The following is a 23,960-nucleotide window of genomic DNA, read 5'->3' as shown; positions in this document are numbered from 1 at the left end:
CACCTGGGAATGTTATTTAGGTCACTCTGCCAAGCAGAGGGCAATTTAGGCAGCAATAAAACTCAAGAGAGCTACACGAAGCTCTGCCGCACCTCAGCATGGGCACACCTCCGATCTGGAACCGCACTCCACATTAACAATCACCAAACCTTGGAGCATGAGAAGGAGGCAGGGAGCAGGGAAGCTGATTAAAGAGGAGCTGGGACTGGGATGGCGAAAGAAGCCTCCCGTCGCCGCTTCCCTGCACGATACTCCGTTCTGGGCGCTCAGCGAAATTTTGCTGAAGGAGAGCTTTGCAGGCTCATCTTCTTACTTAAGTTGGCAGCCTCGTCATGGAATGATGCCTGACTCTTTTTATAATTTAAAAATATGGCAAAAATTGGAATGAGTTTCTACAGAATTTAGTAGGTTATCCATAATTACATACATATTAGGGTAATACTGTAATATCAAACTTTTAACACGAATGTAGGGGTTAGGCCTAATGGTGTCTACTGAGTCTTCTACTGTATATGTTTTATGTGTTGGATACATCTCGAGTACCAATGTATTATGGATTATTATTTTTCCCATTTATGATTTCTGTTGTCTAAATAATGCCAATAAAGGCTGAATGAATGAGAGAGAGAGAAAGAAAGAGAGAGAAGGGAAAGAAGGAGGGTGTCGGGAGCGAATCACACTGTGCAATTTGGAGATTGTGTGTGTGTGTGTGTGTGTGTGTGTTTGTGCTTTGTCTCTTTTTTCACGTCTTGTCTTGTGCATGCACACGAAAGCTCATACCAAAATAAAAACTTAGTTGGTCTTTAAGGTGCTACTGAAAGAAATTTTTTATTTTACTTCGACCCAGACCAACACGGCTACCTACCTGTAACCTGTCTACAAATCAGTTAGACCTGATTGTGATACAAGTTGGAGCGAACTATTTATTAGCGAGAACGCGACCTGAAGAGGTTTGGTGGAGCGGCAGGCCTAGTGAGCGGAGCAGCTTGCCTCCGGTAGGTCTTGCCCTGTGGATCAGATGCCGAAATGCGTAGGCAAGGTGAGAACATCGGAAACACCCCCTGCATGGGACATGCCTCTCTCCTCTCCTCCTGCCTCTGTGTTGGGGTTTCAAAATAGTTCAGGGAAGGCCTGGCGTCAAGAGGCAGGGAGTTCCAAAGTACAGATGCTGCTACACTAAAAAGATTTGCCATGCAGAAGAGGCATTGAGCATGACCTGCAACAACAGGTCAAAGAGGCTGAGAAGGCCTAGTAGCGTACGGCAGCCTCACAGGTAAACTTCTTAAGGGCTTCATATACTAATAGGAACACCTCAAACTTGACCCGGTAGCAAATCGGCAACTGGTTACAGCTCCTCAAGGAACAGCACACACAAGGCCAGGGCGCCAGGAATCACCACAACGATAAATTTCCTTACCAAAACCCCACTTTTAACAAAGCTCCCTATCTGCGGAATTAAACAACGATGGTGCCATTCAGAGTCCGTGCTTCTCAACTTTGTGTCGAATTGCAGAGTTGGAATGGACCCCCAGGGGTCATCTAGTCCAACCCCCTGCAAGGCAGGAATCTCAACTAAAGCATCTTGCGACAGATAGCCATCCAACTTCTGCTTAAAAACCTCCCGGGAAGGAGAGTCCACCACCTTCCATCCCACGGTCAAACACTGTCAGAAAGTTTTTCTTGATGTTGAGTCAGAATCTCCTTTCTCGTCATTTTAAGCTGTGGGTTCGAGTCCTACTCTCCAGAGCAGGAGAAAACAAGCTTCTCTTCTCTCTTTACTTTCTTTATCTTTCTCTATCCCTCCCTTTTGTTCTTTTAAAGTCTTTGTTTGATTAAAAACGGGGGAGAAAGATATAAAACTTTGTATTTTTCTCTATAAACCTCAATGAAATTTTTTTTTTTAAAAAAATCAAGCATGTCTCTTTAAGAATCTCTTTGGGGTGAGTAGCGGGGGGGGGGGGTTTAAAAACAGAAACCTCTCTGGTCTTACAAAAACAAGCCCTGCTCTCCCCAGGAAAGGATTTGGAGAGTCACCTGATGGCAGAAGGGAAAGAATGCTGTGGTATATGAGACACGCACGTCCCTGAGTCTGTACGTGATTGAAGAAGCGAATAGGGAGGGAAATTTTACTGGAGGGGAGACAAATTGCTTGCACAATCTTACCAGGCCTTGCAGCAGGTCAGAGCTGCTTGGAACCGCTTCGGATGTCCATGACGTGCTATTTGTCGTTTCCCAAGCTTTTGCTTGTGTGTTGAAACTGGAAGGAGGCGCACAATGAACAGGGACTCGGGCAGGGGGGCAACAGGGAGGCATCTCCCTGGGAATATGGCTAAGCTCGATCTCCCTGTTGGGACTGGCTGACCCAATCCAAGTATGTAGTCTGGTGGTCAAACTAGTGTGTGTGTGTGTGTGTGCGCGCGCTGAACCAAATAATGGTAGAGTTGGAAGGAACCCCCAGGGTCATCCAGTCCAACCCCTTGCAATGCAGGAAGTTGGGGAGGAGTTTAATGAATTTATAAGCCCCACCTCCCAATCCCAGTTACCCCACTCCACCTAGCCTCCGAAAGATGCTTGCTAAAAGAGTTACCCCCAAAATAAGCAAGCCAAGCCCCCTACAGTTTTGGCAAGACCAGAGCAGTGACTCGCGCAGAGAGAGAACGGACCGCCTCATCCGTCCTGCACGTCTCTGCATTTAGAGCAGTTTGGAGCATTCAGTGGTGCCCGGTGCAAAAGCCTGGCAAAACCGGTTCTCCCGCTCCGAGGAATGATTCCAAGGATGCACACAAGTGCATCGTGCAGAAATGCAACAGGCAAACTGACTTCCAGAGACAAATGGGTGCATGTGAAGACGCTTTGCATGTCCCTATAGGGAGAAGAATCAGGCTATGGTTGCACAAGTAGCTTTTGAACTCAGCCCCTCATTATTGACCCTTGGACTGCTAACTTTCATTTCGTCGCCAGCAGTGGGCTTAACCTCTGAGAATACACAAAGCTCAATAACCTCCAACATTTCTCTTAGGATAATAGGGATGTTCTATTCAACAACAACAACAACAACAACAACAACAACAACAATATAGCTCCAGCCACTCTGACAATAAAGATATAACATTATAAAACTTCCCTATGCAGGGCTGCCTTCAGATGTCTTCTAAAGGGTGTACGGTATATTCCTCCAATGAAAATAGGGACATCCTAAGGAAAAGTGGGAAAATCATAAATGGACAGCTTTTGAAAGCCCTGGACTGTCCCTGGAAAACAGGGACACTTGGAGGGTCTGTCAACCCCTTCTTGATAGGTATGGGCCTTTTAAAATGACAGCAACATGAAATTTAAGGAGAAATAGTCTCTGAGCATGCACAAAGTGATGCCCGTTTGCAAAAAGACACTGGTTTTTAGAAGCTGTATTAACCAATCACGTAGGAACAGCTGGTGGGGCTTGACAGAGCCTTTTCTGTGGTGGCTCCCAGATTGCGGATTAACTGGTTCCTCTTCGTTCTCCTTCCAGTGACAGGCTAAGACCTTGCTTGGAGGGGCCTTTGGACAATGGCGATTACTGGGCTGCTTGGCAGGGCAAACGGGATTTTAATTACTGGTTCCAAATGCGCTCCGATGCGCTTTAATTACTGTTTTTCGTTAACTTGCCCTTGTTACTTTGCATTTTCAAACGTTGCTTTTCAAATGCTGCAAGCCTCCTCGAATCCCAACCTGGGAGAGAGAGGGAGGGATTACAGATCCCGGGAAGGGATCCCAAGGGTCATCTAGCCCAACCCCCTGCAATCCAGGAATGCCGATTGTGGTTGCATCTGTCTTTGGCGAATGTGGTAGACGAATTGTGGCGTATTTTGCACCCTCTACACTCCTGGGGTGTTTTAGAGGCTGGATTGCGTAGTCTAGTCCAGCAATAAATTATTGTTATTGTTATTATTATTATTATTATTAACAATGGGCATGTGAAATTGCACATGCAGTATGCATTTGTCTGCATGCACCCCCACTGCCACGCCTGGCAGGGTGGAAAAGTGCAGGAAGCCGGATGGGGTTGGGCAGGGGGACGTATCCTGCAATGTGTCTCCAGGAGGACATCTGCACAGAGGGGAAAAAGCGGGTAGGCTTTGCAGATGTCACCCATAAAAGGAGGAGGTTTGCAGGTTGTGGATTTGTGCATGTTTAGAAATACCACTGAGAAGATGGTAAAAGTTGGGGGAGAAACGCAGTGGGAAGTCGCAGGACTTTCCGAGAGGAGACAGCAGGAGCAGAAAACACTCTGCACATGTGTAGAGGCCCTCTCTGCTTTCTCTTTCCTGCCGCAGAGACACTGCACATACCCAGAGGCACTCCCTTCCTAGAGGATGTGGCTGGAGCAGAAAACACTCTGCACATGCTTTCAGGTACTATTCACTCTCTCCTGCCGCAGAGGAACTCTGCCCATGCCTAGAGGCACCCCTTTCCTAGAGGAGACAGCAGGAGCAGAAAACACTCTACACATGTGTAGAGGCACTCGCTGTCTTCCTGCTCCCCGCTCGTCTCTGCTCGCTGCCCTTCCCTTCCCGACCAGCCGAGGCGGAGGTGGAGCCAGGGGCGGGCCGGTCGGGCTCAGCTGATGCAAGCGGGGGCCGCCGCCTATATAAGGCTCCGCGCGCAGCCTCGTCGGAACCTCCCTTCCCGTGCAGAGCCCGGCTGTGCCTTTTCCATCTACAGTGGCGCCAGCACTGCGGAGCCCGAGCCCGGTAAGGGAGACCGCGGGCCGGGTGGGAGGGCTGCCGAGGGCCGGGGAGCAGCCAGGTCAGACCCCCGCTTCCTGGTCTGGGGCAGATCCCCCGGCCGCTTTTGCAAAGCCGCGTCCATTGCATTCGCTATTGCGTTTGCAAAGCGATTTGCAAAACCAGAGGCAACTGGATCTCCGTAGTTCTGAAATGGAAATGGGGGGGGGGGAGAGAGAGAATGGTTGGGAAGACGACTTAAGATGACGGTGGGGGTGTGTGTGAATGCCCCGCCAGTAAATAAAGGCCCGAAGTATTGCACCCCCCCCTTGTTTGCAAACTCATTGCATGGCGCGCGCAGCTGAATCTCTTATGTGTGTGTTTTTTTAAGGGGGGAGGGGTTTTGCAGTGGGAAAGGAAGGGGGAGGGGCCGGATAGGCAGCCCTTCCTTCACCCCCCAGACCCCGCTATTTCCCCTTTCTCTTTTTTACCTTGTTGTGGTGCCTCCGCTTATTTTTGCAAATAGGGTGTGTGTGAAAATTTATGTTTTTTTTTCCTTTTGCAAACCTGATAGCATTGAAAGGGCTGGATTTTGTTGTTGTAATGCAAGCCTGGGGAGGTGTGTTTGCGGGGGGGGGAAGCTTTGCGGGGGCGTATCCGTTTCACGCCCCCCCCAATGGTGCGTGATTCTTTTCCTCCCCCCCCTTTACCTTCTTCCTGAATGCAATAATAGAAAATGAACTCACGCTAATGATCACGCCCCCTCCCTTCCTGTCCAGGATGTAGGGTTTTTTCCCCCCTGGGGGGCGGCTTAGGAAATAGTCCACCCCTCCTGGAAAAAGGCCTGTGTATTTTTGTTGTGTTATTCTCCCCCCCCACCCCATTGCTGATTTTCAGAATAAAGTCCAGAGACCGTTGGGTTTATTCTTACTTTTACTGCAAATCTGCGAGTTTCCTTCTCTAAAAGTCTCTTCCATCTGCCCACAAGATCAGCTGCAAAATAATTATATTTGGTTTTTGTGGGTCCACTGGGTGGGGTGGGGGGTGGAAATATAAAATTTTGTGTTGTTGATGGGGGGGGAATAGAACATTCCTCTCTTGCCAGTTCTCAGCTGCATCTAACTGCAACCGCTGTTTAAATCTATGGGCACGACCATTGATTTCAGTGGGTCTACTTGTGAGTAGGGCTTGAGTTGGCTGCATCATCCCTCCTTTCCAAAAGGCCTGTGTGTGTGTTGCCCCACCCCCTTCGTACACACCCCCTTCCCCTTCTTTCCCCGGGGCCTGTACAGTACTTCCAACATCTGCCTTTGCTCCAAGAATCTTGTTTTCCCCTTCCTTTGAAAAAAAAACCTCAAGCAAAATCTCTTTGAAATAATAAACAAGGAGTGTTCTTCCTAAGCTTTTCATTGCATCACAAAGGGACCGAAAATCTGGTGCAACACAGAGAGAGGGAGATATTTTTGTAATAAAGGCCTTGTGTTGGAGCTGAATCTTAAATGCACAAAGTATTATTACTGTGATTATGATGATGATGATGATTAAATAAGAGGATTTCTGTGCCTCTGTTGTCAGAGAAAAATACTTGCTCTCTCCCCCCTCCCGAAGCCCCCACTTCTTTGTGTGTGTTTGCAAAAATCCCTGCTTGCCATTTCGGGGTTCACACTGTTCCTGTGTTGTGTGTCATTTGCAAACCGTCCTTCTCATTTCTCTATCCTTTTTCCAGGAGTTGGGTGCTTTGCTTTTAAATTTCCTTTGTCAAAAATTAGATCCCCTCCCCCCCCCAAGAGAAACCCAACAGCAATTTTATGGTTATGCACCCAGTGGTTGAGTCTTGAACTTTTTTAAAAAATAATAAAAAAAATCTTTCTCCTCTTTTCTCCCCTTTTACAGGGCCTCCATCGCCAGACCCGGACTAGCTTCACCCCAATTTTTTTCCTTCGCCTCCCCCCTTTTCTTTTCTTTACTGCCCCTTCTTCATTTGCATCTTCTCCTGCATTTTTTAAACCTCCAAGATGGTGCAAAAGAAAACAGAACTCAAAGGTTTCCACCGTTCCTTTAAGGTAAGATAGGATAAAACTATCATAATTAAGCGGAAGTCGGATTGCGGAGTTAATGCGTCTGGTTTTTTTAATGCCTTTTGAAACTTGCTTCTGTTTCCCCCTTTTTTTAAAAAAAAAGTTGTGTTTTTGCAATGCAACCACAAGCATAAAGAAGCCCCACTGAATTCAATAGGGCTTACTCCCAGGTAAGTGGGCCTAGGCTTGCAATGCCTTTGTTGCTCATTGGTTAAAAAAAAACAAATTGCAGAGAGACTTATGTTGGGAATCAAAATATGTGCTGTGAAACCGTTTCAGTGCTAATATATAAGCACTGAAACTTTTGCAGCACGTATATCCATTATAAAAAGGCTTATTTATTTTTTAAAAAAAGTTGCATGCAAGCTTCTGAGCTACACAGGACTCCTAGTCGGTTAGGGGAGCTGACTAGGGATCCTGTGTGGTATAGGTGGTCTTCCTCAGATTGGTGGAAAATGCTTCCTTAGTAGGTCTAACCCCGAAACTTTTGCTGCTGCAGATACAGTATAATAGTAGCATATAATATATCCCCCCCCTACTTAGAGATGCTGAGGAATAGACCTTCTTCTCACTGCCATCTGCCCCACCAAAAAGCAAGTTTTTGACCTTGTCCATCAAATTATAGAGGAGCATCTGGACTTGAGGGTCTCAGCCCCGAGGAGATTACAATCAAAAGGCAGAAATCGGCATGGGGACGTAGCAGGTGGTTGGGGGCAGAGAGGAACCCGACATAATGATTTAAAAATAAAAGTAATAATAATGATTTGCGACTTCTTGTCTTGGTGGGTGTGCATTGTCAGAAGCAATGCTTTAGCGACAAGTTGTGTTGCAGTTTCAGGCATCTGCATGGAGCGCTGTTGTGCATTTTTACTTTTCTGCGTTGTGTGTGCGAGATTAATTTCTGCTTCCTAAGAGGGACAGGAATTAATTTGCTGCTGGGTCGGCCTCCTAGAGGAGAAGCCTTTGGCGCTTGCAAGCTCTTTTTAAAAAGAGAGAGCTGGGTGCTTGCATTTAATGAAGGCTTGCTTTTAGTTTCGCTGGCGTTCTTGTGTCTCTGTGTGTGTGTGTTTTGCTCAGTGAGCAAAAAGACGGTTGTGTCTGTTCCTTTGGCCGGAACGTGTGTTTAGGGAGACGGCTAGGGCCCATTTCTGTGTTGTGCAAGTGCGTCAGGGGATCCTGTCCTTCCAAACTGGTTGCCTGAAACGTCATCCAAGCCAGTCTGTGGGTAGGCGCTTGTTTGGGGAGTGATGCAAGTCATGTGTCAGGCGCCGCTTCAATTTCTGTGATTTATGAGCCGATGGCAGCTCCCCAGCACCCTTTGACAGGCTGGCTCGGTGGGGAGCTTGTGGCAGCGTGACCTCGCTGCGGCTCTCTGCTCTCCATAGGCAGGTTTCTAGTCCTCATGGAGGAAGAGATATTGTTGCTACACTCGGCAGTGGTTCCCGTTGATCTTCAGGCATGTGTGTTTTTGTGTAGCAATGGTTGCTTGTGTCCACTCTCCCGTCTCCCAGGATGTGTTGCTGAATAAATGAGGCCAAATTGGATAATGCCATACAGTACAAGTGTTTTGTTTTTATAATTTGCACGAAATAAGATTATGGCTGGTGTGAGTCAGGATCCCGCAATGTGGCTGCAATTGTTTGAACTGCTGTGTGGCAGCAGGTGACCTTTAGCTCGTGAGATGACGGATTCCTGCCACTCAAAAGGTTCAACATGGGAGCCTGCGTCGCTCCGTTGGTTAGAGCCTGGCCTTGCCAAGGTTGTGGGTTCAATCCTTATCAGGGACAGCTGCATTGCAGGGGGTTGAGCTAGATGACCCTTTAGGTCCCGTCCAAATTGACAATTCTGATTCTATGGCTTCCCTTTGAGGCGGCGGGGGGGGGCACACACACACATCTGGTTGGCCACTGTGAGGACAGGCTGCTGCAATAGTTGTGCACCCCCCCCCCACCCGGGTTTGACTTTATTCTGCTGCAGAATTTCAAGCAAAACGCCCAGAAAACGCTCCCAATATTTTTGCCTTTCTTGAATGGACAAAAGAAAGGAGGCCAGGCAGGCTTCCACTTCTGTCACTGCTGTCTTGTACCCATTTTACAGGCGGGATAGCAGAGTCCCGGTTGGTCGTCTGGCCCCTGCAGATTTAATTCCTCCCTGCAGGGCTGCCAACCCTGCGCTCAGAGTCATGGGGTTTGTCCCGTGACGCGCAGCCTCCCTCCCTCCCTGTCTGGCTGCATCTTGTTGCCGAGGGCTCTCCCTAATTATGGGATGCCGGCGTCCCGGTTGGCAGAGGCTGGGAGCCACGCACGCGGGAGGGGCTGGTCCTCTGCGGCTCGGAGCCAGACCGGTTGGGCAAGTCAGAACAGAAGCTGGGACTCCCTCCGGGGAATAGAATCATAGAAAGGGGTCCCCGAGGGTCATCCAGTCCAACCCCCTACAATGCAGGAATCTTTTGCCCAACGTGGAGCTCGAACCCACGACCCTGGGGTTTCTTTGCTGAATTTGCCAGAAGAACATTGGAAGAAGACTGCAGGATGAGACGGGTGATGACTCACCTGGCTTGGCAGCATCTGTTCTCACAGTGGCCAAATACCCCCCCCCCAATGAACCGAGGGATCCAGATAGACTGCCTCTGGACTAGGAGGTTCCATAGCTTCTGGTTCCCCATGGGAAACCTAAAAGCAGGATTTGAGCAAAAGAGCAACTCTCTCCTCCTGCAGAACGGTCTCCCTTGGGAGGTTTTAAAGCAGAGGTTGGATGGCCACCTGTCATGGATGCTTCAGCTGAGATTCCTGTATTGCAGGGGGTTGGGCTGGATGACCCCCCGGGGTCCCTTCCAGCTCTACGATTTCATGGTTTCTAGCAACTGGTCTTCAGGAGCATTTTCTAGCCTTCCTGGCTAGTAGCTTTGTCTGTTATGAAGTTGCCTAATCCTGTTTTTAAACATTCTGGGTTGGCGGGCATGAGGGCCTCCTGCAAGAAGGAGTTCCATAGTTTTAACGGTGCACAAGATCCCTCCCGATGGTTCAGCTTTGTTGGGACGTCCACAGGCGTTCGTGAGAGAGGGAGAAAAACTTTTCACTCTTTTCCCATGGCGGACGTAATCTTACAAGGCTCAAAGTTTGCACAATTTTGTGCAGCTGGAATCCTACTAGTCTAACCTGCAACGTTGCAGACAAGGAGCTGTGTGGGTCAAGACAACCCAGCCATGGGGGTTCTCTGGTCATCATTGCTGGGCACCAGCTCCCAGTCGCCACCATAGCCCAATGGTCAGGGTCAGGGATGATGGGATTTGTAGTTCTGCAAAACCCAGCAGTGTTCTTGGCCTAGAGCTGTTTATGCCTTGGGGTGGCGAGGCTCCCTCTTACTTACTGCGTTTGTAGCCCGTCTTCTTTGTCCACGGAGCTCAAGGTGGCGGCGTTCCTGGTTCTGTTCAATTCATCACCCCAACAACCCTGCGAGGTAGGCCAGCCTAGCCAGAGTGGCGATTCTGAGAAGAAAGGTGACCTTCCCAAAGGGTTTTGCTCTGTCCCCTCTCCCGCAAGAGGCCTGCTTCTTCGTAACAAACTTTTGCAGGTAGCAGAGTCGGGAGAGTTGAGCTTGTGGCTCGATGGGGATTCGAACCCAAGTCTCGCCTGCTCCAGCTGTGAGATGCTGGTTTTGAAACGGTGCCCAGACTTCCCGAGTGAATCTGTGTGGCATCAAGGTCGGGCACCGAGGAGCCTGTGACTCCAAACCCTCACTGGACTTGCTGGCTGATATCTGGAATATTTCTCGCTCAGCTTCAGCCTCCCTCGCAAGGTTGTTGTGAAGCTTCCTTGCTGGTCCATGCAACTCAGTATTAACGACAACCAACTGGCAGCGCCTATCCGGGATTTCCTAGTCAGAGATGCTGAGGATTGAACCTAGGCTTTCTGCGTGCAGGGGGTAGGAATAGATGACCCCCTGGTGTCCCTCAAAAATCTACGGTTCTATGATAACTATGGGGTGAGAGAGGGAACCTTTTTGTAGGGTCCATCGGCCTCCTCCATCCATGCCTCCAAATCTCAGATGTTCTTAACTCCATTCCCTGCCCTACAACCAACCTCGTAAGGTTTTCCGTCTGCAGATAACAGCTGCTCTTAGAAATAATCTTATTTTCGTTTCCCTCTCCAGCACATGCTGAGATCCCGTACTCCATTCCTCCTTATGTAATGCAAAATCTTTTCTTTCTTTTTTTGCAACTTAGAATCTGGGTGTTGTGCCTCCTTTCAAATTTTGCACGGGGCTGGACATGACCCCCCCCTTCCCCTGTTGCGTTTCCTGCCAGTATTTTTCCGAGAGATTTCTTTCAAGATGCCTTTCGGGTTGGCAATGGTAGAAGCCTCGTGGCCACCCTGTGACTTTGCTGCCTAATCTCAAATTAATGTCCTTGCGCTTATTTTTAAACATGCCGGCACTAAAAAAAAACACACACACACACAAAAAACGCCTGCACAATAAATTCCCTTGCATTTTTTTGCTTGTCGTGAAAAGGGTGCCTGGGTCCTTAAGTAGACAAGTTTTAAAAGAGAGCAATGAAGGGACTTTGCAGCCTCCGGATCTGGGTTTCTGTGTGCGCACAAGTGTGTTTCAGGGGGTGGAGGAAGGAGGCCACTGAATGGAGGCGCTTGTTGTCATCTTGCGGTGTCGCGACAGGAGGGTTGCCGGCAGTTTCCCCCCTTTTGTGTTTTGCAAAACTCGCTTGCGGCCGGGTGATGTAACTTCGCCGCGGCTGGGAGAGGCCCCATGGAGGGATATTTGGCGCAGCGCGGGATGGGTTATGTAAGCACATCTTGGGCTCTGCAGTCGGTGTGTCGATGTGCAAAGGCGCAAGGGAGTTTGCATACGGGGAATTTCCAGACCCGGGTTTTGCAAAATCCAAAGTGGCAGGAGCAGAGAGGTTGAAGGAGAAAGCAGGAAATGGGGTCTGCTGTGTGTTTTGTTTTGTTTTTTGTTTTTGCATTTTTTGAGGGATGGGGGCTGGGTGGAAATTAAACAGCCGCAAAGGGGATTGGGGGGTTGGCGTAAGTGGAGCGGGAAATAATAAGTAATAATAATAATAATTTATAGCCCGCCCCCCCCTCCAGTCTGGCAAGGTTTCCCCAGACACACTGGGCGGCTCCCAACACATAGAAAAACACAATAAAACGTCAAAACATTAATAGCCGCAATCTGATGTCACAATGTGCCCAGCCTCGTGCATTGAGAATGGATTAAAGGGGTGTGGGAGAAGATTGGCTTTCAAAAGAGGGTCTGGAGGTTGAGGGTGCGGATAGAATCCCAGAATCGTAGAGCTGGAAGGGATCCCCAAGGGTCATCCAGTCCAACCCGCGTGCAATGCAGGGATCTCAAGCCAAGCATCCATGACAGAGGGCCATCCAACCTTTGCTTCAAAAACCTCCAGGAAGGAGAGTCTGCAGCCTGTCGAACGGCTCTTACTGTCAGAAAGTTCTTCCTGAGGTTGAGTTGGAATTTCGTTTCTGGTCACTTGAAGCCATGGGTTCGAGTGTTACCCTCCGGAGCATCATGCTTGTTCTGAGCCCCTGCGAGGGACCAGGGCAACAGAGGGGTGTGTTTGTGTTCAGAGAGCTTTAACAAAATATTTCTCTCTCTCTCTACGTTACTGTGGGAGGCGTCTCCCTCCTCCACCTGAGTAGATTTCATAACAATCGGGAGGACAGCCTGTCTATCCAGGCTGCGGGTTCAGAAGGCGCTGCTTGTTGCAAGGCCAGAGCTCCCTCCCTTTTTTGTCCTGGAATGAGATGGGGATGGATTTGGTTTGCGGTCAGGGGGTGCTAATAAATGGGGTTTACGATGGGAACGGAGGGGCTTAATCCTCAGAGGCTTGTTTCCCCCAGGGGAATACTGTAATAATAATAATAATAATAATAATAATAATAATAATAATAATAATAATAAATATTTATACCCCGCCCATCTGGCTGAGTTTCCCCAACCACTCTGGGCCGTTCCCAACAGAATATTAAAAACATGATAAACACCAGACATTAAAAACTTCCCTAAACAGGATTGCCTTCAGATGTCTTCTGAAAGTCAGATAGTTGTTTATTTCCTTGGCATCTGATGGGAGGGTGTTCCACAGGGTGGGCGCCACCACCGAGAAGGCCCTCTGCCTGGTTCCCTGTAGCTTTGCTTCTCGCAGTGAGGGAAGGCTCTCAGCGCTGGACCTCAGTGTCTGGGCTGAACGATGGGGGTGGAGACGCTCCTTCAGGTATACTGGGCCAAGGAAGAGTTGCTTGAGCATGTGTAGAGAACAACAACAACAACAATTTTATTCTTTATACCCCGCCCACCCGGCAAGGTTCCCCAGCCATTCTGGGCGGCTTACAGAATATATAAAACATACCGGTAATAAAGCATTGAGCATTAAAAACAGAACACTCAAGGAGCAATGCTGGAAGCTCAGATATGGAAGTCAGTCGCTAAATCGCTCCTTAAATCAGGGTTTCCTTTTGGGTAAAAGGAATTCCAGGTTGCCTTGTTGGGGCCAGATGACTTGGCAAATGAGCCTGACTCAGGATTTCAAATGCTGATTTTGCTACTGGCATGGGTCCGGCTGGGCCGACATGGAGATATCTGGGCTCCATTTGAAAACCTCTGCTTTGGTCCAGAGTCAAGGCCGTTTCCATTTCCGCTGTGTGTGTTTCTCCGCCTTGCATATGGGGACGAGTGAATTGTTGTTAAGAGCAAACTACAGTCAAGCAATGTAGCTGAGATCATTGAAATTGTAGCGTTGGAAGGGACCCCGGCGGTCATCTAGTCCAACCCCCCGGCAAATAGACATTCTGTTGCAGTGAAGGTGCCCAGCTTAGATAGCTGAGTTTCTAAGAACCGGGGGGGGGCTCCTACAAAGAGATGCTAAGGATTGAGGGGTGCGTGGACTAGATGACTCTTGGGGTCCCTTCCAGCAGTTCCCCGATTCTGCGAAAGGCCCTGTTCCCTGAGGTGCTCCTCTTCTACATTCAAGGTACTGAATATAGAATGTGGAATTGAGGAGCATGGATGAGAGCTCTGTTGGTTAGAGCGTGGTGCTGATAATAATGCCAAGGTTGCAGGTTTGATCCCCGTATGGGACACCGTTGCATTGCAGGGGGTTGGACTAGATGATCCTCGGGGTGCCTTCCAACACTTAATATTCCCACGATTCTCCTCCTTAATATAAATGCTGGGGGATGTATTCAAAGTCCATTTGCCACCCCCACCCCATCCCTGTGGTGTAGCCCAGAAAGGAATCTGCCACATGCGCAGCTCAGGTTTAGGAGAGGCTTGGTGCGCAACTGAGGTCTAGCAGGCGCCGTTCCCAAGCAAGCAGTCTCCTCCCTGCTCATTATGGGCAGCGTTCCAGCCGGTGGGGCAGCGTTCCGGCCGGGTCTGGTTAGGCTACCCTATCGTTCTCCTCCCTCCTCCCCGTTGGCCTCCTTTTGCTGCCTCCGCTTGGGTCGCACCTGTCCACGGAGACGGCGGCTGTGTACTGGGGAAGAGTCAGCTACAGTAACTGGTTCCGTTCCCTCTGGCTGGGGTGTCGCACGGCAGGGAAGAAACCGGTTTGAGCGCTTTCAAGGGAGCCGTGCCGCTCGGAGTTTGCTCCTGCCAAGCTGCAATTGCAGGTTGCTAGGTTTCTAGTCCACAAGAAAAGTTCAAATTACTTTTTTGTTTGTTTTTTAATCAACCGATTCCATCCGGGTTGAGCTGCCTCTGGAAAAGCAAAGCCCAGCCCCTAAGTGTTTTTAAAAATGTACAAAATGGCCAGCTTGGGTGGCTGGCCAAATTTAATGGGCCTGCCTGCTGCGCCCATTAAATATTGTTCACCTAAAGGGAGCAGGCAGGTGAACATCTTCGAAAGTTTTCTGCGCTTGGGTGGCTGGCCAGAAAACTTTTGGTGGCGATGTGTTTTAAGAAGCTGGTAGCTCAGGTCTAGCAGAGGCCAAATGTGCCACTCGTGTCTAGCAGTGCCTTTTGATGAATGTGTAGCTCTGATCTAGGAGAAATTGAATGTGCAGCTCAGGTCTAGCAAATGCTTTTTACCGAATATGCAGCTCAGGTCTAGGAGAGGCTAAGTATGTTGCTCAGGTCTAGCAGACCCCTAGTATCTCCCCAGAAGCTTCTTACCAGGATTTCCCCACTTTAATTCTGGCTTGGATGTGACCCTTTCTCTCCCTCGCCCCTTTCCTTCTCTTCTCCCAGGGCCAGAACCCGTTTGACATCGAATTCTCCCAGTCCACTCACCTGGAATCTGTCTTCAACTTCGAATGCCCCTCTCGGCCCGGTGAGCATCTCTCTTTTATTCTGTTTTGCTTTCCGAAAGGGGTCAGGCGGAAGAAAAAGACTAGGGGAGAGAGACTAGGGTAGGTCTTGTGTTCCTAGGTTTACGCCTCTTGAGATTCAGAGAATTCGATAGAGGGTATCTGTTCCAGGGATTGTGAACTGCAGGGGAGAGGAATGTGGCCCCCGAGACATCTCCATCTGGCCCTCATAACTCTCCCATTTATTTATTGTATTCAGAGTGCCACCTCGTTCCTCTAAGCTGGCATTCATGGTTCCCCCTGCCCAGGTCACATAGTGAGCTTTGTGAGCAAGTGTGGGGATTTGAACCCTGGTCTTGACCCAGGGTTTCTCAAACTCTGGTCTCCAGCTGTTTTTGGACTACAGCTCCCATCATGCCCAGCTAGCAGGACCCCAGTGGACAGGGGTGATAGGAGTTGTAGTCTCAAAACAGCTGGGGACCCAAGTTTGGGAAACTGCTCTAACCACTGCACTGCACTGCCCTACTGTACAAAAGTGGAGCTTTTATTAATGGCCCCACCCACATTTGCCTGTAGCCCCACCCACAGCTGTCATGTGGAACAGCTTCCCAACACTGGTCTTAATTGCTGTAATGGAGCCTCCGTTTTCAAAGAGAGTCTACCTTGAAATATAAGCCGTTGGCTGTTTCATGCAAAAGGCAAAGTTTTGGGGCGACCTTAGAACCCAGCACACCTCTGGCTTTAGGGATTGTTGTTGCGTGCCTGGTCCTGGGTTCAAATGCTACTTTAACTGTGATTCTCCCCCCCACCCTCAAATCTTGTGGAACAGACATGCCTTCAAGTCAGCCCATTGACATCCCCAACGCGAAGAAACGAAACAAAAAGAAAAAACGCTGTCGGGCCACAGATAGCTTTTCCGGAAGGTTTGAAGGTGAGCCGCTCAAGTTGCTAGTCCTCAGCGTTTATTCTCGAAATCTTCACCTCCCGCCTTCCCTTTGCAGCAAAACGTTTTCCGCTCAGTCCTTGCGGCCTCATGAGAGGGGCTGTGTCCGCAGAAGCCTGCAGCAAGAGGATGCTGTTGCAGGAGAGATGTGTGTTTGTTTGTCCAAATTTGCAAACTTTGAAAAAGAAAATAAATCCCACCCTGCAATCTAAACAGACCAGGAAACGATACAAATGCACAAAATCTGCTCCAAAGGCTAGGAAAGGAATTGGTGCTTATTTAAAGGCTTATTGGAGATGGATTAGACCAGGTTTTCCCAAACTTGGTTCTCAAGCAGTTGTTGGACTACAACTCCCATCTCAAACTAGCAGGACTGGTAGTCAGAGATGATGGGAATTGTAGTCGAAAAACACCTGGAGACCATGTTTGGGAAACCCTGGATTGAACTCTTGCATTTAGGGAAAGGTTGGTGTAGGCTGCACTGAGCTGGATGAGGCCCAAAGGTGTGGCGCTGTTTGAAGGAGAGCTTCCTTTTTTAAACCAGCCTGGTCGCTCAGAATCATGAGGACTAGCACCTTGTTTTATTTTTGGCAGGAATGGTGAGAGGCAATGACGCAATGAGGACTAGAACTTTAAACCGGCAGGGAGTGCAGCTACTGGCTATTTTACTATTAGGCGGTCTGTCAGTATGCTTTGTTTTTTTTGGGGGGGCATTGATGTTGCGGTTCGAATCCCCGCGACGAGGTGAGCTCCTGTTGTTCTGTCCCTGCTCCTGCCAACCTTGCAGTTCGAAAACACAAAGTGCAAGTAGATAAATAGGTACCGCTCCGGCGCGAAGGTAAACAGCATTTCCGTGTGCTGGATCATTTGGAGAAATACGACAGCACGAAGAATCCGTGATCAGGATTCAAACTATGAGCAGCAGAAAGAATGAAAGATTATTGTCTTACGACTGTGTTAAAAAAGAGGGAAGACAGGCAAAGGGAGGGGGAGAAAAGAAAAGGAAAATGAGATGGGAAGCTGACGATATAACAAGAACATTTAAAAAATATATATTGGACTTTTATGTGGAATCTTTGGAATATAAACACAGTTTTTGGAATAAACACACAAAGTTCAGGCAATGACGCAGGGAGTAGCACTTTGATTCCCCCCACTGAATAATTCTCTTTTCCTTGTCTTTCTCTCTCTTCCTGTCCCCCTCAAACCTTCAGACGTTTACCAACTCCAAGAAGAGGTCCTCGGAGAAGGCGCTCATGCAAAAGTCCAGGCCTGTGTTAACCTCATTACCAATAAAGAGTATGCAGTGAAGGTAAGGCAGCTTGGGGACTTTGGAGTTTGAGCCCCGTTTCAGGCAAAAGATTCCTGCATGGCAGGGGGTTGGGCTGGATGACCCTCGGGGGTCCCTCCCAGCTCTACAAATCTGTGATTCTCACGGAGGCCGGCCGGATGCCCCAGTGGGAAGCCTGCAAGCGGGTTTCTCTCCCCTCCCGCAACTGCCATTCAGATGCATTGCGTTCTGGGTGCGACGTGGTTGTGTTGTCCTTTTACTGTAGCCTATTATGGTTGCCCTCTGACCATGGAGGCAGGGCAGAGCCATTGTGGCTGCCGGCCATGGATGGACCCTCTCCTCCAAACCCTCTTTCAAAACTGTCCACGACGGTGGCCCTGGCCGCCTCCTGTGGCAGGGAGTTCCACAGTTCAATCAGGCGCTGTGTGAAGGTCTTCTCTGGGCCAAAATTGGGTGTGTGTGTATGTCAGGAATTTCCAGCATGAAACATCTGTGGTAGTGTTTTCCCAGTTGGTGTGGTTAGCCGGGATTTGGAGGAGAGAGAGAATGAAAGAAACACTTCACAGGTAGGTCTTTGTGCTGGTGGAATAGGAGCAAGGACAACTCTTTGCATTTGGCTTTAAGGAACGTCCACAGATTTGAGTTTCGTGAGAGAGGAAAGAAAGCTTTTCTCTGGCCGCTTGCTCCGTGTTCTGCCACCCTGTGCAACCGCTTCCTTCTTTTCCTCTGCGGACCCCTGCCTCTTTTTTCACCCCCAAGGAGGAAATTCCTCTCTGCAGGCTCCCGAGCAGTCTTGCAGGAGGGGCGAGAGGCTGCTTTTTTCAGCGCATGGGAGATGCAGGGGGAGGGAGGGAGGGAGGGAGGGAGGGCGGTGGCCGCAAAACTGGCGTTTTTTTGTGGAGGCAGAAGCCGGGGAGGGCTAAGGTTGTGACCTCCCAGGGCTGGAGGGGAGGAGAACAGCTGCTGGCATGGCGCTGCCGCCCCCCCTCGCCCCCTTCCCTTTCATGCACAGGAGGGAGAGGAACAAGCGGGCCTTTTCATCGAGGTTTGGCTGCAAAGCGGCATTTTGGGGCGAGGAGAAAAGTTCAGAGCTCCGTAAATAATCCGATTCACGCTCCTTATGGCTCTGGATTTTGGGCTGCAGCAGTGAAGGCACCTCCCGACAGGAACCCCCTCGCCCCTTCCCAGAGCTGGATTTTGGATGTAGATGGTGATAATAGTAATAGTAATAGTAATAATTTTATTACAGTAGTACCTCGTTGTGAGTCCGCCCCGTTTAGCATCCATTTCGTGGAATGTCCGCAGCAAACCCAGAAGTACCGGAATGGATTAATTCTGGGTTTGCCGCACGGGCAGAAGCACTGAATTGCGCTTTGCGCATGCGCAGAAGCACAAAACTGCGCATGCGCGGAGCAGCACTTTGTTGAATGTCCCTTTCGTTGAGTGTCTGGGGCTCCAGAACGGATCCCGGACTCAAAACAAGGCGCCACTGTGTTTATACCCTGCCCATCTGGCTGGGTTTCCCCAGCCACTCTGGGCAGCTTCCAACAAAATATTAAAATACAATAGCCCTTCAGATATCTAAAGGTTCCCTAAACAGGGCTGCCTACAGATGTCTTCTAAAAGTCAGGTAGATGTTTATTGCCTTGACATCTGATGGGAGGGCGTTCCATAGAGAGGGCGCCACCACCGAGAAGGCCCTCTGCCTGGTTCCCCGTAACTTCACTTCTCGCAGGGAGGGAACCGCCAGAAGGCCCTCGGCGCTGGACCTCAGTGTCTGGGCTGAACGATGGGAGTGGAGACGCTCCTTCAGGTATACTGGGCCGAGGCCATTTAAGGCTTTAAAGGTCAGCACCAACACCAATATAAAATGCACATATTCCCTTTCTCATCTTAAGAACTTTGGGTTGAGTGAAAAGTAACATGGGTGTTTTTTATTTTACAATTTTTATTATTATTTTGCGTTGAGGACAGTTGGCCAGCGTTTCCCAAACTTGGCCCTCCAGCTATTTTGGGACTACGATTCCCATCGTCCCTGACTGCTGGTCCTGCTAGCTAGGGCGGGGGGGGGGTGCAGACATGATCTTCAGAAACATTGCACTAGGTTACTTTTTGGGTCCCTTCGAACTCTGATTTTAGAAGGGGAGAGAGAAGCAAATATTTTTTTGGTATGTGCATGGGGGGGGGGAATGCTCCTCTCACAAAAGCAGCCACCCCCCCCAAGCGCATTCATAGAATTGTAGAGTTGGAAGGAACCCTGAGGGTCATCTAGTCCAACCCCTTGCAATGCAGGGATCTCAGTTCAAGAGCTCCTTTCAGATGGCCATCCAACCTCTGCTTAAAAACTTCCAAGAAAGGAGATTACACCTCCTTCCATCCCACGGTCAAGCAGCTCTTACTGTCAGAAAGCTTTCCCGATGTTGAGTCGGAATCTCCTTTCTTGTAGCTTGAAGCCATGGGTTCGAGTCCCACCCTCCGGAGCAGGAGAAAACCAATTGCGTATGTGTGTACGCACACAGATATAGCAATAGACAATACATTTATTTCCTCGCCTTAGGAACATTATCTTTCGTAACAATAGATAAAAATTAAAAGACGGGAAACTAAATGCCCCCCCCCAAAGTCATGTTGAACACGCCCAGAAAGAAAGAAAAAGAAAGAAAGAAAGAAAGAAAGAAAGAAGAATAAAAGTATTTGCATTAAGAGAGAATATTGGTGCTACTGGATTTTCAAGTGCCAGGCTTGTCTCAAAAATGATGGCTTCACTGTACATATGTAATGAAGGAATTTCAAATTATATGTAAAGTGTCTGGAAGTTCTAGTCCTCATTAAAATCTCAAAAGATGCTCAATTTTCTCCATTATCACTGTACTCGGGTTATAGGCGCTTCAGGTTGCATCTTTTCAGCTTGCGTCCCACGCTGAACCCGGAAGTACCCGAATGGGTTACTTCCGGGTTTCGGCGCATGCACAGAAGTGCTTAATCGCACTTTACACATGTGCAGAAGCGCCAAATTGTGACCCACACGTGTGCAGACGCGGGTTGCGAACGTGCCTCCCACACGGATCACGTTTGCAACCCGAGCGTCCACTGTACTCCAGAGTGGTGGGACCAAGTAAGATTTTGGGCTGTTCCCCATTGAGTTGCAATTCCTATTTGAGCTGCTAGGATTTTAAGGGCATTTTCTTGATCTGCGATTGTAGGTGTGAAAAGCAAAATAGGCTTTTGTGAGCCCAATAATGTCTTTGTAAAATGCTTTTTTGAAAAGGAAACAGCTGCAAAGGGAACAGTTGTGTTTTGCAAAATAAAAATAAAAATGAAGGAGGCGGTGATTGGAGGCTGGTGTGTTTATGGTACCTTGTTGTTGTTGTTTAGTCGTTTAGTCGTGTCCGACTCTTCGTGACCCCATGGACCAGAGCACGCCAGGCACTCCTGTCTTGCACTGCCTCCCGCAGTTTGGTCAAACTCATGTTCGTAGCTTCGAGAACACTGTCCAACCATCTTGTCCTCTGTCGTCCCCTTCTCCTAGTGCCCTCAATCTTTCCCAACATCAGGGTCTTTTCCAAGGATTCTTCTCTTCTCATGAGGTGGCCAAAGTATTGGAGCCTCAGCTTCACGATCTGTCCTTCCAGGGAGCACTCAGGGCTGATTTCCTTAAGAATTGATAGGTTTGATCTTCTAGCAGTCCATGGGACTCTCAAGAGTCTCCTCCAGCACCATAATTCAAAAGCATCAATTCTTCGGCGATCAGCCTTCTTTATGGTCCAACTCTCACTTCCATACATCACTACTGGGAAAACCATAGCTTTAACTATACGGACCTTTGTCGGCAAGGTGATGTCTCTGCTTTTTAAGATGCTGTCTAGGTTTGTCATTGCTTTTCTCCCAAGAAGCAGGCGTCTTTTAATTTCGTGACTGCTGTCACCATCTGCAGTGATTATGGTACCTAACAAGGAGCAATTCCTTTGCTCAAGAAAATCTTTTTGTTGCTTCGTGGTATGACCTTAGCTTGAGAGAGGCTGAAGAGACAACTTGCACAGAAATCCCTGCACTTAAAAACAAAGCCTCTCAGGGTCTACATTTCTTCTTGATGTGCTTGCTTTCTAGTTGCGGAGAAACTTGTTTTTTGGGTGGGTGGGGGAGCATTTGTGCGCAAGCAGATGAATCGTGATGCTGTTTTAAAAAAAAGCTGTTCTCCAGCAAGATGCTTAGGGGGAACTTGCGCACAAGAACGGTCTTCTGTGCAAAACGGCACCCTTGCAGCTAGAGAGCTAGCCTTTCAAGGTGGGCGGAGAGTTGCGGCAGGACAAGGGTGGCCATGAATGGTGCTTGCTATGCACACACACCCGCGGAGACAAGAGAACGGCTTGAACTCATGTTAAAAGGGCGCAAAAGTCTTGATTGCACCCAACCCGCCGCTTTCAAATCCCTGGCGCGACGCTGCGCTGATGTTCGCTCCTTTGTGTGTGTTTCTCTTTAAAGATTATTGAGAAGCGTCTCGGACACATCCGGAGCAGGGTCTTCCGGGAAGTAGAGATGCTGTATCAGTGCCAAGGACATAGGTATTTAAAATTTTATTTTTTGGTGGCTAAAGCTGTAGGGTTTTTTTAAGGGGTAACCTGGACTAGCAGTGCCTAAGTTAGTGGCTCAGATAAACCTCAGTTTCCACCAGTACCTGGTTGGCCCCCGTGAAACCTCCATGTTCAAGAGCAGTTTATCTCACAGCCTAGCTTTTGCAGGCTTCCTGGAGGCGCATCCCGTTTGGGGGAAGAAAACGTGGGGAGGGGGGCCTGACCTGGCAAGGCTGTGCAGTTGGGGGGGGGGGGGGAAGACGTCCTCATTCTAGGTGAAAACCATGCAAAGTGGAGATCTCATCTTTCCCCCCGTTTTCCAATGTCCCCCCTGTCTTCTTGCTCACGGCAGGAACATCCTGGAGCTGATTGAGTTCTTTGAGGAGGAAGACCGGTTCTATCTCGTGTTTGAGAAGATGCGAGGAGGCAAGTAGCGACGCTCGTGTCTGGCACGTTGCCGTTCGGGAAGGTTTGGCCTGCCGGCCTCATCTGGCCAACTTGTTTTGGCCCTCCTGGTAGTTTTGGCTGAGCCGCGCCCGCCTGTCCTGGGTGTTGGTCACCCAGGTGGTCAGCTGCAACTGCCTGTCCAAGTCTTTGCCTGCAAGTGGGTGAGGAAAGGGATCTAATTCACAGGCTGGATTAAATTATTGAATTGGACCTGTGAAAAGATTTTATTCTCGGGTAAAGGATGGCTGCTTGTCCTCTGAAAAAGCCTGGTGCCTGCGTTTCTGCAGGAGGTGTCGTTATCATCATCATCATTTGGGGGGGGGGGCTGTAATTGTGTTTTTGTTTTGTTATTATGGGATGGCATTAAATTTCGTTGTACTATGTACAATGACAATTAAGTATCTATCTATCTATCTATCTATCTATCTATCTATCTATCTATCTATCTAATTAAATTGGTATACTGCCCTTCATCCGGAAAATTACGAGATCAAAAATGCAAAACGCAAAACAAAAATAAGAACAAAGGCAAACCCCTCCTGCAAAGGGCATCAGATGTGGAATTAAGAGAGCGAGGGAGAGGGAGAAACACATCCAGTGCCTCTTTTAAAAGGGCATCAAGGCCTGGTTGAAGAGGAATGTTTTTGCCAGGCACCTAAAGGTGTATAATGAAGGAACCAGGCAGGCCTCCCTGGGGAGAGCATTCCACAAACGGGGAGCCACCACAGAAAAGGCCCTGTTCTCGTGTTGCCACCCTCTGGATCTCTTGAGGAGGAGGCACACAAAGAAGGGCCTCAGAGGATGATCTCAGGGTCCGGGCAGGTTCATACGGGGAGAGGAAGTCCTTAAGGCAGGCATCCCCAAACTTCGGCCCTCCAGATGTTTTGGACTTGCAATTCCCATCATCCCTGACCACTGGTCCTGTTAGCTAGGGATCATGGGAGTTGTAGGCCAAAACATCTGGAGGGCCGCAGTTTGGGGATGCCTGCCTTAAGGGATTGCGGTTCTGAGCCGTTTCAAAGGCTTATTGGTCAAGACCAGCAATATCTGCCTCTGGATATTCCCCCTCCCCAGATTGGAAGGGAGAGCTTCTCCAGGACAGCGACTTTTGCGACTTCTTCCCGGAGTTAGCAGCCCTGCGTGGGGAGTGAACTTCCTGCAGATTTACCTGCCGTAATTGTAAAGAATGGAGCTGCTTTTCAGATACTACTCAGCTAAATTAACAGATGGTTAATGCAGCCATTCTACTGCAGACCAACAGCCTTCCTCCTAAAACGCTATGTTTCTAGTCCTCTTGGTTCCAAATTGAGAACTGATTCGAGTCAGACCATCAACTTCGGCATGGTCTGCTCCGCTGATTGTTCCCCAGACCTGCAAACGTTTATTTTTTGCTGCCTGAGATCGCTAACATTGCTCTGTGCCCTCTTTTCTCTCTCTGCTCCGATCTTTTCCAGGTTCCATCCTGACCCACATCCATCGCCGCCGCCATTTCAACGAGCTGGAGGCCAGTATGGTTGTGAACGACATCGCCAGCGCCCTAAATTTCTTGCACAACAAAGGTCAGCAAATCCTTTGCTAGTCTGCAAATACCACGGGGTTGTTGGGTCTTATTACTGTTATTTTGTCTGGCAACCCGGGATGCAAA

The 23,960-nt window shown here is 49.0% G+C and overlaps 1 protein-coding gene and 1 long non-coding RNA gene across 2 annotated transcripts in view; one reads left to right on the top strand and one right to left on the bottom strand.

The window, feature by feature from the left end:
- Positions 1-4,646: 4,646 nt before the first annotated feature.
- Positions 4,647-23,960, top strand: part of MKNK2 (MAPK interacting serine/threonine kinase 2) — a 38,404-nt gene continuing 19,090 nt past the window's right edge. Inside the window, exons 1-8 of the mRNA XM_035119469.2 lie at positions 4,647-4,730; positions 6,597-6,766; positions 15,005-15,086; positions 15,893-15,994; positions 17,221-17,318; positions 21,780-21,859; positions 22,221-22,294; positions 23,770-23,874. Of these exons, the coding sequence (XP_034975360.1) occupies positions 6,719-6,766; positions 15,005-15,086; positions 15,893-15,994; positions 17,221-17,318; positions 21,780-21,859; positions 22,221-22,294; positions 23,770-23,874 (589 nt within the window). The 5' untranslated portion in view covers positions 4,647-4,730; positions 6,597-6,718. The remainder of the gene's footprint in view (positions 4,731-6,596; positions 6,767-15,004; positions 15,087-15,892; positions 15,995-17,220; positions 17,319-21,779; positions 21,860-22,220; positions 22,295-23,769; positions 23,875-23,960) is intronic.
- On the bottom strand, positions 20,574-21,351 carry LOC132592271 (uncharacterized). The gene is made up of 2 exons (XR_009557718.1): positions 21,244-21,351; positions 20,574-20,654 (listed from the first exon to the last, which is right to left on the bottom strand). It is a non-coding gene; the product is annotated as an uncharacterized LOC132592271 (long non-coding RNA).

The sequence above is a fragment of the Zootoca vivipara genome, chromosome 6 (genome assembly GCF_963506605.1).
Source record: "Zootoca vivipara chromosome 6, rZooViv1.1, whole genome shotgun sequence".
NCBI classification, from domain to species: domain Eukaryota; kingdom Metazoa; phylum Chordata; class Lepidosauria; order Squamata; family Lacertidae; genus Zootoca; species Zootoca vivipara.
The sequence above is the reverse complement of the archived record's forward strand: the minus strand, read 5'-3'. Positions and strand labels throughout refer to the sequence as shown.